This window comes from Pseudorca crassidens, chromosome 2 (assembly GCF_039906515.1).
Source record: "Pseudorca crassidens isolate mPseCra1 chromosome 2, mPseCra1.hap1, whole genome shotgun sequence".
Taxonomy (NCBI): domain Eukaryota; kingdom Metazoa; phylum Chordata; class Mammalia; order Artiodactyla; family Delphinidae; genus Pseudorca; species Pseudorca crassidens.
The window spans coordinates 38086323-38101959 of NC_090297.1; the positions used below are offsets into that span (position 1 = coordinate 38086323).

General features: G+C 39.9%; 1 protein-coding gene across 2 annotated transcripts; it reads left to right on the forward strand.

The window, feature by feature from the left end:
- The first annotated feature begins 12 nt into the window (after nucleotides 1–12).
- On the forward strand, nucleotides 13–7241 carry UQCRH (ubiquinol-cytochrome c reductase hinge protein). Of its 2 annotated transcripts, XM_067726013.1 has the most exons (5): nucleotides 46–173; nucleotides 3386–3412; nucleotides 3891–4038; nucleotides 4153–4311; nucleotides 7020–7241. In XM_067726013.1, exons 3-5 carry the CDS (start codon nucleotides 3976–3978, stop codon nucleotides 7050–7052), a joined length of 255 nt encoding a protein of 84 aa, XP_067582114.1. In that variant the 5' UTR covers nucleotides 46–173; nucleotides 3386–3412; nucleotides 3891–3975; the 3' UTR covers nucleotides 7053–7241. The 2 variants fall into 2 exon arrangements, with proteins under 2 accessions (XP_067582113.1, XP_067582114.1); XM_067726012.1 differs by lacking the exon at nucleotides 3891–4038 and having other exon boundaries at nucleotides 13–173.
- The last annotated feature ends 8396 nt before the right edge of the window (nucleotides 7242–15637 follow it).

Here is a 15637-nt window from a genome sequence, read left to right on the forward strand (position 1 = left end):
CGCACTTCCGGCCAGATCGCCGGATATCCGCTGAGTGACCCTTACAAGTCCTTCTTGATCCTGAAGTGGGATAGGTGCCGCTGTTGCTGCTCGTGTTGAATCCACAACAGCAGTCGGACATGGTGCTGGAGGAAGAGCAAGGGATGCTGACCGGGTCCGGAGATCCCAATGAGGTAAGACCGGGCGAGCGACTCGACCCTCTTCGTAGCCCTGAGGCTCAGGACCTAGCCCGCCAAAAAACGTTTCCCCCGTTGGGTTTGCAGGGTCAGGAGAGCTGGTTCCCCCAACCCTTCCCAGGAGTTCGTCGAGTGACCTTGGGCAAGTAGATGACTAGGTTTTCTCTGGGCCTTGGCTTGCCCATTCTATGAATGTGGTGAAGGTTTAACGAGAACGAAAATGCTGTGTGGACTAAACTTTTGTAAAAGCAGTGCCTGTGTTTTTAGTCAGTCAGGTGTTCAGAGCCCCTAGTTTGTCGGGTTTGGGAGCAAGTGAACCAACCCAGCCCTCGCCTCAGCTCGGGTCGGGAATCCTGCCATATCTTCTGTGGAGGTTCCGGGCAGCTGGCCTTAACGCTAGTTTCTGTGAAAACGTGTTTTCTTTTTCTTTGGGTGGAGGGAGGGGGAGGTGTCTTTGGGGACAGTGTGGGGATGTGCGGTATAATTCTGTGATAAAAGAGGGAGCTCTTTCCCTGACTGAGAATGCCAATGTAATAATAATTTATTGGCTGCTTAACGATTCCAAGTGCTTTGTATGTACTAAATCATTTAAGCCACACAATAGTCCTGTGAGGTAAGAATTAGGTACTCTTAATGTTGCCATTTTACAGATGAGGAAACAAGCATAGAGAGGTTAAATATCTTGTCTGAGGACACACAGCTAGTAAATATTGGAGCCAGGAATTGAACCCAAGCAGCATGGTTCCAGAGCCAAGACTTAGCCACAGTGTTGCACAGTTTTACAGAAGCCAGCTAGTTTTTTGTTTCCCATCATATTTCCTGTCTTTTCTTTGTTTTCTGGTCACTTCCCGACAGCTGTGGGTTCAGAATAGTTGGAAACTAGTTTATCCCATAATTTTTTCTAGTCTTATTATGAGAAAGAGGACCAGAAAGAAGTGGAGCCAGCCTCAAGAAGTTCAGCTGGAAGTATACCAGAAAGTTAAGTAGGGCTCACCACAGCAGTAGATGAGGGAAAAGAAAGCAAACAAGTAGTCAATTTTAAAATAAGAAAACTGAAGTTTGTTATGAAGAACCTGTTCCTCTTGGAGATTGAATCTTTTTATGTAGTGTGACCTTGGTTTTTCTCATTGACATGAAGTTTTACATGAAGTAGTCTATATTCAGACTTGTATTTGGATTTGTTTTCCCAAAACATGCCATGATACTTTTGTCAGAAAATTATCAAAGACATAAAATGATCAGTGTAGTAGCATTGCTAATAGGGAAAGGATATAAAGGTCTTGCTTCTAGGATGCTAATTTCCAGTTTCTAACTCACGCAGAATGTGGTTTCAGTTTTCTGGAAAAACTTCATTCAAGATGAATTTTTTTAAAGAGTAAGGTTAAGAAACCTTGTTTAATGGAAAACTAGAATTTTACCTCCTAAGTAACATCTTCATGTTTAGAAGACACCTTTGCTAATTGTAAGAATAAATAGCCTGGATTACAGTTGAACCTGCCCTACCCCTCACTCCCAGCTTTCATGAGCTTTGGTCCCTTCACTGAAGGTCATGGTAGAGAATGGGGCAGATTGTATTGGAATTTTGTAAACACAGTGAAGGATCTCTGAGCTAGTTCTTTTTTTCTGTATGTATACCTTTTCTTTCCCTTCCCCCAAATGTGGACACATGCATGCACAGTCAGGCAAATGCCTTACTTTTTGGCAGGTTGAGTTACTGATCAGACTATGCTAAGCCACAGATTCAGGCCTATGCTGTTGCTCCCAAGGGGAATTTTTTTTACACTGCTCCTCTTGGAAGGTTGTGCACCTGAATCAGGAGTAACAGGTAGGGCCTGATGTTTTCAAGCTTGTGAATGGAGTTGTGTAGACCTTTGGTGCACTTATGTTGTTAATCTACTTAGTGTCCTGGGAGCTCAGCAAGCCAAAAAGCAGTGACTGAAACTATCTTTAGTTAAGCTCTGGCTAAAGTAGAGTTTAGGTCTGGCTATTTTCATGTTCCCAATTCAAGTTCAGAGCCTAGGAAAAAAAAAATGTTAGCTTTCTTCCTAACTTGGTTTGGGGTGTGAGGATTAAATTTAGCTATTTCTGGTAATACTGGGACCTACCAGAATTTAGAATAAACTACTTAAGTTATGCAGATTCCATATGAACATCTGACAGCCTGAATCTTTTTTTTTCCAGAAAAAATTAAAACATTTAATGAGCATAAATATATTACATATATACTACAGATACAGTTAGGTATTACATATAGCATAGTATTTGTAAAATCTATACATTAAAATTGATATGGCAGTTTTAATATGACAGCTTGAATCTATATCAGAAAATGTTTAATTAGTGTTTGTTTTTCCTAAACTGGGAGCCCCTTAAGGGACTGTTGTGATTAATCAAATCATTACAGATATGAAAGTGCTTATAAATGTTAGAATGTTGTGCGCACTTAAGTTTGTTACTGATGAATGTGAAATTGTGTGTCCTTGTTGAAATATACCCAGGACTTGTTTTAATCAGGTAGGGTAAGGTTACAAGCATGGAGACAACTTTTTTTTTAAAATTTAAACTACTTTACAATTTATTAAAAAATAATTTAAATTGTATAATTGGTAAAAAGTTGAAGTGGCCCTGTCTAGAATATTTATCACCCTTCTTCAAAGCATAACTAAGATGAGACAACTGTTTTTGAAAGAAGAGTTTATTACTTATAGTTCCCAAGAGAAGGGGGTGGGCCATACCACCCAGGGCCACATGGGGAAGTGCTTGGATCAATCAGGAGCAGAAGGAAAATGGAATGAGTGAGGCAGGATAGGTGTGCTCTAGCAAGTTTAAGAGTGGATAATTTCGTGGTGGACTTTGGGCTGGTCCCTGTTTGTTTGACACTTAGCCCTGATGTGATTAGTGCAGTGGCAATAATTGGTTTAGTGTAGGAGAGTTAGAGAAAGGTGGTTGTTGAGAAGGGTTTTGGATTGGTTGGTTTGCTAGGAAATGTGTGCCCCCAGGCAAGTTGTTTGCTAACTCTAGAAATTAGCCAGTCCTGGGAGGGGCTGTCTCCAGGATTAGCACGTCTCCTAAAACATCAAATCATCATAAAATACAGAAAATATAAAAAGATTAATAATGTCTATCCTCAGTGATTACAACATCAATATGATTGGGAATATATGTATTATAAAATTGCTGCTGACATTAATTTTGTTTTCGTTTTGTAGGAAGAAGAGGAGGAGGAGGAATTAGTGGTAAGAGCTGTCTCAGGTTTGGAACCTTCTCAGTAAAAGAAAGTTTGAGTTTCATGAAACTCTAAGGGCAATTTAAGGAGTCTTGACACCTTAGAGAGAATGGGAGTGGAAAAATCCTTTAATACCTCCTGTACAGTGTTTGGGGGGCGTGTGGGCCTGGGAAGCTGAGTCTTCTCTGGGTTTGAGGCTTCTCCAGTCATGGTATCAGGGAGCAGAGTAGCATCTTGAAGGCCTGGTACTCAATCATATGCTATCTGTGGTTTAATAAAAATTCTAGAAGGAACCTTTCTTAGATTGTCCTTCTCCATGTAACATTACCCTTCTAGCTGGGCAGCTGGAGTGCATAGGCCTGGTTGTCAGACGAAGGGAATTGAAATTCACAGACATTACATATCCCAAAATGCTGTGTTAACAAGTAAGGCCTCCTATAGATCTACTTCAAGTTTGGCCAGGTTTCCTTTACCACCTTGTTTTTCAGATAGGACTGAGGCTTTCAGTGCGTACTGGCAACCCTGGAAGGCAGGAATGTGAAACTTTCCCCTACTACTTAGCATCAGAATTGAATGGGAGACCCCATTCTGCCATTTCTGGCAGCAGTGTGGCTCTGCCAGCTGGCCTTCTGCACGGTAATTCAGAGGCAGCACCTTGGTTTGGTGGTTGTATTAATCAAAGCTTATGGTTTGTGGGTTTCCTAAAACCCCCATTTTGGTTTTCTGTGTGTGTGTATGTTTCTCATTCAGGATCCCCTAACAACAGTGAGAGAGCAATGCGAGCAGCTGGAGAAATGTGTAAAGGCTCGGGAGCAGCTAGAGCTCTGTGATGAGCGTGTATCCTCCAGGTCACAGACAGAGGATTGCACAGAGGAGCTCTTAGACTTCTTGCATGCAAGGGACCACTGTGTAAGTCAGCCTAAGGTCAGGAAGGGGAAAGCTTATAGTGGCCAGGGAAGACTTGGTGCTGACCACCTTTTCATCCTAGAGGCAGGACAGTGCTGAAACTGAGGCTCAGAGAAGAGAAGTGATGTTCTAATTTACACTGCTAAACAGTGGGGAAGCTGGATTTTGTATTTTTAAGTACGAAAGTCTACTCTTTAAAATAATTTATATCCTCCAGTGTGTCTTGTACATAATAGTTGGTACAAAAGTTGTTTGTTTTGTTTTGCTTTTTTAAGTAAACTTGTGTTTGACTCCCTTACATATAACAGTAAGGTATTTTCATAAATTACAGGGTAGGCAAAGTTCAATATGATTGTTTATGTTAAAACTGATTGGGTGGCTAATAAGCATATGAAAAGATGCTTAACGCTCTTAGGGAAATGCAAATCAAAACCACAATGAGATACCACTTCATACCTCAAGGATGGCTATAATCAAAAAGATAGGGAGAAATGGGTGAAGGGGGTCAATAAATCAATAAACTCCCCACTAGTTATAGTTTAATAGTTTAAATAACTAGTAAAATAGTTAATGATCTCCACTCAGGCAACTTCCATAATTTATGCTTCAGCAATCCCAATTTAGGTATTTTGTTTTAATTCTATAATATACAATGCAAACACACAAATGTACATGTACACATACTCATACACAGGCTCATATTAAACACATTGTGATAGTTAAGGAAAAAATTATTTTTGTTTGTTTTTTTTTCTGGCTGCACCACGTGGCTTGCAGAATCTTAGTTCTCCAACCAGGGATTGAACCTGTGACCCCTGCAGTGGAAGCACAGAGTCCTAACCACTGGACTACCAGGGAATTCCCTGGAAATTTTTTTTTATAAAGACAAAAATCCAACTGAAATCATACTGTCTAGAGATTACCACATTTTCTGGTATATACTAGCAGATTTTTAAACAAAAATGAAATCATAATAAACACATGTACATGTAAAATATTATGAAGAGGCATTATATTCTTTTCCATTGATATATATTCATATTTTATCCATCCTCTGGTTTATATATAATTATTCATACAACTTTTTTTTCAACATGATTTTAGTGGAAAGAGGGAACATTTATATACAATTCTCCATATCATGAAGAAAAATGTGTTGGTGATGTGGAAAAACTGGAAACTCCTATACACTGCTTATGGGAATGTAAATTGGTACAGCCCTATGGAAAAGTCTGGCAGTTCTTCAGAAGGTTAAACGTAGAGTTAACATATGACCCGGCAATTCCACTTGTAGTTACATACCCAAGAGAAATGAAAACATCTCTACACAAACTTATATACAGATATTCATAGAAGCATTATTCGTAATAGCCACAATTGGAAACAAAACAACTGATAAATGGATATATAAAATGTGATTTATCCATATAAAGGAATATTATTTGGCAATAAAAAGAAATAAGTACTTTACTCAAAAAATTAAACATAGTACCATATGATCCAGCAATTCCACTTCTTGGTTTACACCCAAAAGAATTGAGACTCTGTTCAGGGACTTGAATAGATATTTGTGCATACATGTTCATATTCATAGCATTCACAATAGCCAAAAGGTGGGTGCAACCCAAGTGTCCATTGGTGGGATGGATAAACAAAATGTGGTATACACATATAATGGAATATTATTGAGCCTTAAAATGGAAAGAAACGACACATGCTATAACATGGGTGAACCTTGAAAACATGCTAAGTGAAATAAACCAAACACAAAAGAACAAATATCATTCCATTTATATGAGGCATCTAGAGTAGTCAGATTGATTGAGACAGAAAATTGAATAGTAGTTGCCAGGGGTTGGAGGGAGGGGGAAATGGGAATTATTATTTAATGGGTACGGAGTTTCAGTTGGGAAAAATGAAAAAGTTCTGGAAGTTGATGGTTGCAGGACAATGTGAATTACTTAATGCCACAGAAATGGATAGTTTAAAATGGCTAAAATGGTAAATGTTACATTATTATAATACTTTTATGAGGCAACACTAGGTTAAGATCTGGGAATGAGACAAGCATAGTCCCGTTCTACACTGAGTTATAAGCCAGCAGAGACAGAAGTAGAACGGTTAGTAAACTGGTAAATCTCTTGGGTGTAACCTCAGGATAGCCTTTACTGACCCTTCTATTTAAAGTTGCTATTCCCTCCCCCTGCCCCTATTTTATTTTCCTCATAGCATTTATCACTATCAAAGTATATATATATTATCTTTCTCATTGTTCTCTAAGTTCCAGAGGAGACAGAGATATTGTCTTGTTTACCGTTGTGACTCACTCAGCACCTAGAACAGTATCTGGCATATAGTAGATGTTTTATAAATATTTGTTGAATTAATAAGCGCTGTGATATGGGAGGCATAAGTTTCTGTGGGGAAGACAGGAGGGACAGGAGCTTGTTAAGAGACAGCTTGCAGGAAATAACATGTAAGTTTAGATTTTGAAGGAAAATTAAAAGATGAAAAAGTGAGAAAGAGAGTTCTGGTTAGAAGGGAGCTAGGAGTCAGGTAATTGAAGGGAGTTCACTAGGGCTCACGAAGGGTGTGGGGGTGTCAGAAGGCAAGTGGTGGGAGGAGAGGCAGTACTATTCGAGGTTATGAAGGCCCTTGTAACTCATGACATTAGAGATACGAGTTGATGACATCCTTTTCTTTCCATCCAGGTGGCCCACAAACTCTTTAACAGCTTGAAGTAAATGTGCAGATTCGTTCACCTCAGCCTTCATCACCCGGGCTTCGGGGTATTTCCTTATGGTTTTGAACATGCCATTTGTTTCTTATTTGTGTAACTAAGTTCATGTGAACCTCAAGGATTTTTGGCTTAGGCAGGTAGCTTCTGTGTAATTATCAATGATTCCATCTTAATAAAGTCCAGTGATCAGCAATCTTGCCTTCTGTCCTTTTTTTTTTTTTTTTTGCGTTATGCGGGCCTCTCACTGTTGTGGCCTCTCCCATCGTGGAGCACAGGCTCCGGACGCGCAGGCTCAGCGGCCATGGCTCACAGGCCCAGCCGCTCCGCGGCATGTGGGATCTTCCTGGACCAGGGCACAAACCCATGTCCCCTGCATCAGCAGGCGGACTCTCAACCACTGCACCACCAGGGAAGCCCTCTGTCCTTTTTTTTTAATTTAAAATTTTCAAGCATAAGAATAGACAGAATAATAATTAACCCCCATGTACCCATTACCTAGCAAGTATATCTCTCAGTGATAAGGACTTATAAAAATTTAACCTTGATGCCATTATCACACTTTAAATTAACAGTAATTGCTTAATATCATTAAATACTCAGTTCATATGAATGTTTCTTTTATCTCAAAAGTGTCTTTTGACAGTTTTTGGTCTCAGTGTCCAACAAGTTTGCTTTTCTTCCTTCTTTCTCCCCTCCCCTCCCCTCCCCTCCCCTTCCCCTTCCCCTTCCCCTTCCCCTTCCCCTTTTTCTTTTTTATTATTTGAAATCTGTAGATGGTTCATTTCATTTCATTTTTTGGCTGCACCATGAGGCATGTGGGATCTTTGGTCCTGTACCAGGGATTGAACCTGCGCCCCCTGCATTGGGAGCACAGAGTCTTAACCACTGGACCACCAGGGAAATCCCCAAGATTGCTTTTCTTTAAAAATATTTTTTTGGGGGGCTTCCCTGGTAGCACAGTGGTTAAGAATCCACCTGCCAATGCAGGGGACAGGTTCGAGCCCTGGTCCAGGAAGATCCCACGTGCCGTGGAGCAGCTAAGCCCGTGCGCCACAACTACTGAGCCTGTGCTCTAGGCCTGTGTGCCACAGCTACTGAAGCCCGTGTGCCTAGAGCCTGTGCTCCGCAACAAGAGAAGCCACGGCAATGAGAAGCCCACACACCGCAATGAAGAGTAGCCCCCGCTCGCCACAACTAGAGAAAGCCTGTGCACAGCAATGAAGACTGAACGCAGCCAAAATAAATAAATTTATTTAAAAAAAAATTTTTTTTAAGGGGGAGGGGAGGGGGTAGTTGAGTCAAAGCAGGGTGAGAAAAGAGCGCCTGGCTAGGCGGTGCTGACAATGGAAGATTTGTTACATACATACACGGGGAATTGATCCAATAAGTAAATATATTGACGATAATGAGAGCTAGCAGAGAATGGAGTTACAAATATTGAAAAGGATAAAACCAGAATGAAGCCTGCAGTGTTATTTGTATGAACTAAATAAATACAGGTTTCAATTTTAGTAAATACAGATGCCAATTTGTATATGTAGGGAATATATACATTCCCTACCTTGGCCCACAAAGGGCTTCATTCTCCAGTAAAAGGAACCAGGGCTTGTTGGAGAAATGGGTGATTCCAGGGCTGGGATGGGGAAAGTATAAGATGAGCCTGAACATTTGTTCCAGAAAGAAGGAAGTGCTCAAAGAATGATAGGGACATATCAAGAGTATAGCCAAATCTGGGACGATTTGAGCATCAAAATATATAATGAAAGTACTGGATTATAACTCACTGAATAAAACAGATCCATGAGCCATACTAATAAATGAATCAACTGAAAGTTTGGTGAGAAGGGGATACATATTAATTACAAAAGAAGAAAGTACACTGTAGAAGACACGCAGACAGCTTAGATGAAAGCTGGGATCACCAATAATGGGACAAATAATATAGGAAGAACACAGTATCATTGGGATTTCTGCGAGAAATAGATTAGATGAATCCAACCAGATAAATCAAATTGAGGGACATTCTATAAAATTGTTCACTGTACAAAATAATCCTTAACTTGTGTCAAGGGTGTGACAGTCAAGGAAAGACTGCAGAACCATTTCAGATAGGAGACAAGACATGCAACATGTGATTCTAAACTGGATCCTTTTGTTGTTAAGGATTATTGAGACAGTTGGTTAAAACTTAAATGGAGTCTGAAAGATGTCAATGCTGTATCAATGTTAAAGTTTGAAATTATTAAAAATAAACCACAATAAGTTCCAAATGTGTAGAACAGAGGCCAGTTTCAGACTTAAAGCAACAGCTAGTGCTGTGAGCCATCCATAAGCTTATGTCTAGTGTTAGGACATGGCATATTTCCCCATAAAAACAGTAAATAGTGATGAGGCTCCGAAGTATTACTAATAGGGTATGTTGCCCAAGGGATAGGAAAAATGTTGCCTGTTCCAACGGGGGAGACAGGCTAGGTCAGCACTCTCCAATAGAACAGTGTGCAATGATGGCAAAGTTCTATTCTGTATTGTCCAATATGCTAATGTGGCTAATGAGACTGAGGTACTGAGTTTTAAATTTTAATTATAATTAAATTTGAATTAATTTATATTCAGTAGTCTTGTGTGGCTAGTGGTTATCATATTAGACAGCTGAGGACTAGGAGTTGCAAACAACTACCTGAGTGATAACTGAGGGAAGCAGTCCCAGCAGACATCGGAAAATTGCCTTTTCACTGCAGTCAACTGTTGCTATGTGGAAATGCACAGCCACTGTTGCCAGATCAATTGTTTTATGTGAAATCTCCCAATTTTTAAATGTGGACAACCAACTTTTTGAAAGCATTAGGCCAAATAAAACACATCTATGGGCTGGCTTTGCCTCACTAGTTTGCAATCTCTGGTTGCACATGAGAAAGACCTATATGTAAACAGTCATACACAGAAAGTGAGCCATGCCAGAAGTGAGTGCCTTGTGCTTCAGACCTATTGTCTTAACTACAGGGATGGCCAGCATTTTCCAGCCATTTCTGACTTAGAACCCATTTCACGGTGATGTATAATCCTCACAAATACCTATATACATGGTGCTATTATATTTGTTGTATGTAATCTGATCATTTTCAAACATCTATTAAATTTTCAAACATACAGCAAAACTGAAATTTTACAGTGAACAGCCCTAAACTCATTACTCAGATTTTAGCGAATATTTAGCAAAATGTTGCTAGTTTTATCATAAAGAGGAGGGAATTACCAGAGAAAGCTCTGAATTCTCCTTAGAGGATGCTTAAGTCTGTTGCTGAATACTAAGCTGCAAATGAATAGAATGAAACTCCACGTAGCCAGGCAAAGGACTACTGGGTAGCTGTAAACTGAATAATTCCCAAAGCTGTAAGCAGAGCGTTAGGAGATGTTTGAGGTGTTGTTTTTGGTTTTTTTTTTTTTTGTAATTCTATTTATTTTTGGCTGCGTTGCGTTTTCCTTGCTGCACGTGGGCTTTCTCTAGTTGTGGGGAGCGGGGGCTACTCTTTGTTGTGGTGGGCGGGCTTCTCATTGTGGTGGCTTCTCTTGTTCTGGACCACGGGCTCTAGGCGCGCGGGCTTCAGTAGTTGTGGCTGGCGGGCTCAGCAGTTGTGGTTTGTGGGCTTAGTTGCTCTGCGGCATGTGGGATCCTTCCAGACCAGGGATCGAACCTGTGACCCCTGCATTGGCAGACAGACTCCTAACCACTGTGCCACAGGGAAGTCCCCGAGATGTTTGAGTTTGACCAGCTAGAATTCCTGTTGAACTTGCACCTCAGCAGTAGGGCTAAAACTAGCCATAGAGAGAGGCTACTCAAGATAGGCTATAACTAATCTTAAAAAAAGGAACCTTAAAAGGATCAAGCTGATTCACAAACAGACAAACAAACAAAACCCTGACTGCCTGTCAGAACAAACTCCAAGACATTTTAAAGAAGACAACAAAATCCAGCCTTTAACAATGTTAATTTCACAATACCAAGCACTCAGTAAAAAAAACTGCTTGACATGCAAAGAAGCAGGTAAATGTGACCAGGAAAAAAATAGTCAATAAACAGACTCCTGGGCATATAGCTGGAGAAAACTATAATTCATTTATATTTTATTTCTGGCTGCGTTGGGTCTTTGTTGCTGCATGCAGGCTTTCTCTAGTTGTGGCGAGCAGGGCTTCTCTTGTGGAGCACGGGCTCTAGGTGCATGGGCTTCAGTAGTTGTGGCACGTGGGCTCAGTAGTTGTGGCGCATGGGTTTAGTTGCTCCGCGGCATGTGGGATCTTCCCAGACCAGGGCTAGAACCTGTGTGCCCTGCATTGGCAGGCGGATTCTTAACCACTGTGCCACCAGGGAAGTCCCGGAAACTATAATTCAAAAAGATACATGCACCTCAGTGTTCACTGCAGCAATATTGACAATAGCCAAGACATGGAAGTAACCTAAATGTCCATGGACAAGTGAATGGATAAAGAAAATGTGGTATATATATATATATATACAATAGAATATTACTCAGCCACAAAAAAGAATGAAATAATGCCATTTGCAGGAACATGGATAGACCTAGAGATTATCATACTAAATGAAGTAAGACAGACAAAGGCAAATATCATGTGATATCGCTTATATGTGAAATCTAAAAAAAAAAAAAAAGAGAGATACAAATGAACTTATTTACGAAACAGAGATAGACCCACAAACATAGAAAACAAACTTATGGTTACCAAAGGGGAGCGGTTACCAAAGAGGGGGAGGGATAAATTAGGAGTTTGGAATTAACATGTACACACCACTATATATAAAATAGATAACCAACAAGGACCTACTGTATAGCACAGGGAACTATACTCAGTATTTTGTAATAACCTATAAGGGAAAAGAATCTGAAAAAGAATATATATATATTTGTGTGTGTGTGTGTATATATATATATATATATATATATATATATATATATATATGACTCATAGTTGCTATACACCTGAAACTAACACAACATTGTAAATCAATTATACTTCAATGAAAAATAAAAAAAGTAAGTAAACAGACCCAGAACGACAGAGATGATAAAATAGTAGACGAGGACATTGAAATTGCTATGACAAATATGCTCAAGGATTTAATGGCAGTCAACATAGTGAGAAGTAGAAAATATAAAAATGAATCAAATAGAATTTCTAAAGCTTAAAAATACAGTATCTGAAATAAAAAATTCATTGGACAAGATTAACAAAAGATTAGTCACTGATAAAGAAGAAAAAATTAGTGTACTGGAATTAGTTTCTGTTCTTGAAGACAGAACAGAAACTATAAAACAGAACAGAAACTATAAAAACTGAAGAACAGGAGAAAAAAACATTAAAAATAAATGAACAGGGATTTCCCTGGTGGTGCAGTGGTTAAGAATCCGCCTGCCAATGCAAGGGACACAGGTTCGAGCCCTGGCCCAGGAAGATCCCACATGCCGTGGAGCAGTTAAGCCCATGTGCCACAAGTACTGAGCCTGCGCTCTAGAGCCCTCGAGCCGCAACTACTGAGCCCACATGCCACAACTACTGAAGGCCACGCACCTAGAGCCCGTACTCCGCAACAAGAGAAGCCACCACAATGAGAAGCCCGCACACTGCAACTGAGAGTAGCCCCCGTTCGCTGCAACTAGAGAAAGCCTGCACACAGCAATGAAGACCCAACGCAGCCAAAAATAAAAATAAATAAATAAATAAATAATAATAATAAAACTAAATGACCAAAGGAAAAGTAAGCTGAGGGACAATATCAAATGGCCCAGGAAAGAGAGAAAGAGAGGGAGGGGGTTAGTGGAGGGAAGAGAACAAATATTTGAAGCAGTAATGATTAAAATTTTCCAAATTTGATGAAAATTATAAATCCACAGTTCCCAGAAGCTCAACAGACCCCAACCTGAATAAACACAAAAGAAACCACAACAAGTCACTTATTTTCAACTTTTTGAAAACCAGTGATGAAAATCTTAAACAGAAAATATGTATTACAGGGACTTCCCTGGTGGCACAGTTAAGAATCCGCCCGCCAATGCAGGGGACATGTGTTTGAGGCCTGGTCCAGGAGGATCCCACATGCCGCGGAGCAACTAAGCCTGTGCACCACAACTACTGAGCCTGTGCTCTAGAGCCCACAAGCCACAACTACTGAGCTCGAGTGCCACAACTACAGAAGCCTGCGTGTCTAGAGCCCGTGCTCCGCAACAAGAGAAGTCACCGCAATGAGAAGCCTGCACACCGCAACGAAGAGTAGCCCCTGCTTGCTCTCCACAACTAGAGAAAGCCTGTGTGCAGAAACAAAGACCCAATGCAGCCAAAAATTAAAAAAAAAAAAAGGATCCTGCAGGATCCTGCACATCCTGCTGCATGTGCTAAGACCTGGCACAGCCAAATAAATATTAAAACAAACAAATAGAAACCACTACAGCTAACATCATGTATAATGGTGAAATACTGAATGTGTTCCCCCTAAGAATGGAAGCAAGGTAAGATGTCTTGTCTACTACTCCTACTTGTGTTCAACAGTGTACTGTAAGTCGTAACCAGTGGAGTAAGACAAAAGAAAAAAAAGGTATACAGATTTGAAAAAAGAAGTAAAAGTGACCTCATAAAAGACACGACTTTGTGCACAGAAAATCTGAAAAGGTTTCAAAGAAAGTTACCAAAACAAAATTGCATTTAACAAGGTTTCAAGATACAAGATCTGTTGACAAAAATCAATTGTATTTTAATATGCTAGCATTTTCCTGAAAAGTTAAAAAAGTAAGCCTGCCACTTCGAGGAAAACAATTGACAGTATTTGTTGCCAAAGATAAAATCTGCGTTTTCAATGAAATATTAGGATTTTGAAAAACTTGTATGCGCCACTGTGAGTTTAAAAGCTGCCTAACATTTAAAGACTTTTCTGATGAGATCAGTAGTGATATTAACAAATGTGATTTTTAAAAAATATATATTGTATAATGAATGTGAAAACATTTGGAAGATCCGGGACTTCCCTTGTGGCGCAGTGATTGAGAATCCGCCCGCCAATACAGGGGACATGGGTTCGATCCCTGGTCTGGGAAGATCCCACTTGCTGCTGAACAACAAAGCTTGTGCACCATAACTACTGAAACCCGCTCGCCTAGAGCTGGTGCTCTGCAACAAGAGAAGCCACCGCAATGAGAAGCCACAACGAAGAGTAGCCCCTGCTCGCTGCAACTAGAGAAAGCCCACATGCAGCAATGAAGACCCAACGCAGCCAGAAAAAAAAAAAAAAAAGGAAGATCTGCATAACTCAGTGAACCAACAATTTCCAAATAACCACTGTAAGATCTGACAAAATTATGCATGACAGACCAACAGATCTTAATGTAACAGACTATGAAAAGTTCTTTGATATGGTTTCAGATTCTACACCGCCACTAACCTTGAAGGAAACTATCACTTGTCAAATTTTGATGTAGTATCAAAGAATACTCAGTTACCTATAAAGGCTATAAAAATACCCCTCTCTTTTCTAACTACATATCTGTGTGAGGCTGGATTTTCTACATATACTTCAACTAGAACAACATATTGCAACACATTGAAGAAGAATATCTGAGAATCTAGTTTTATTAAGCCAGACATGAATTTGCAAGAGATTTGTAAAACAATGCCACTCTTCTGACTAAATTTCTTTTAGGGAAATACAATTATTTTTCATAAAGATATTTATGTTAGCATGTAATGGGTTTATTATTATTTTTAATGAATAAATATTTTTTAAAATTTCTGTTTTAATTTCTAAGCTGGTAAATATTGATAGACAAAATAAACATCTCAATAATTCTCAATAATTTTTAAGATTTTAAAGAGGTCCCAAGACCAAAACATTTGAGAATCACTGATGTAGTCCAACCCTCTCTCCCTTGTTCCTCCAATTTCTATATGGGTAAACTGAGGTTTGGAGTGGAAGGGCCCCTTCCCAGGGAGATTGTGGCTGTGGTTCTGACACTCCATGTTTGGTGTAAGCCTTTGAAAACAGGTGTGTCTGGGATACCTCCTCTCTAGTATATTGAATCTTTCTTCATTGGATCCTTATCTGGATTTAAATGTCTTTTTTTTTTTTTTTTTTTTGCGGTACGCAGGCCTCTCACTGTTGTGGCCTCTCCCGTTGCGGAGCACGGGCTCCGGACGCGCAGGCTCAATGGCCATGGCTCACGGGCCCAGCCGCTCCGCGGCATGTGGGATCTTCCCGGACCGGGGCACGAATCCGTGTCCCCTGCATTGGCAGGCGCACTCTCAACCACTGCGCCACCAGGGAAGCCCTAAATGGCTTTTTTTTAAATTTAATTTTTATTTTATATTAGAGTTGATTTACAATGTTGTGTTAGTTTCAGGTGTACGGCAAAGTGATTTAGTTATACATATATCCATTCTTTTTCAGATTCTTTTCCCATATAGGTTATTACAATGAGCTTTTTATTTTTGTTTTTTTATAGATTTATTTCATTTATTTATTTTTGGCTGCGTTGGGTCTTTGTTGCTGTGCGTGGGCTTTAGTTGTGGTGAGCAGGGGCTACTCTTTGT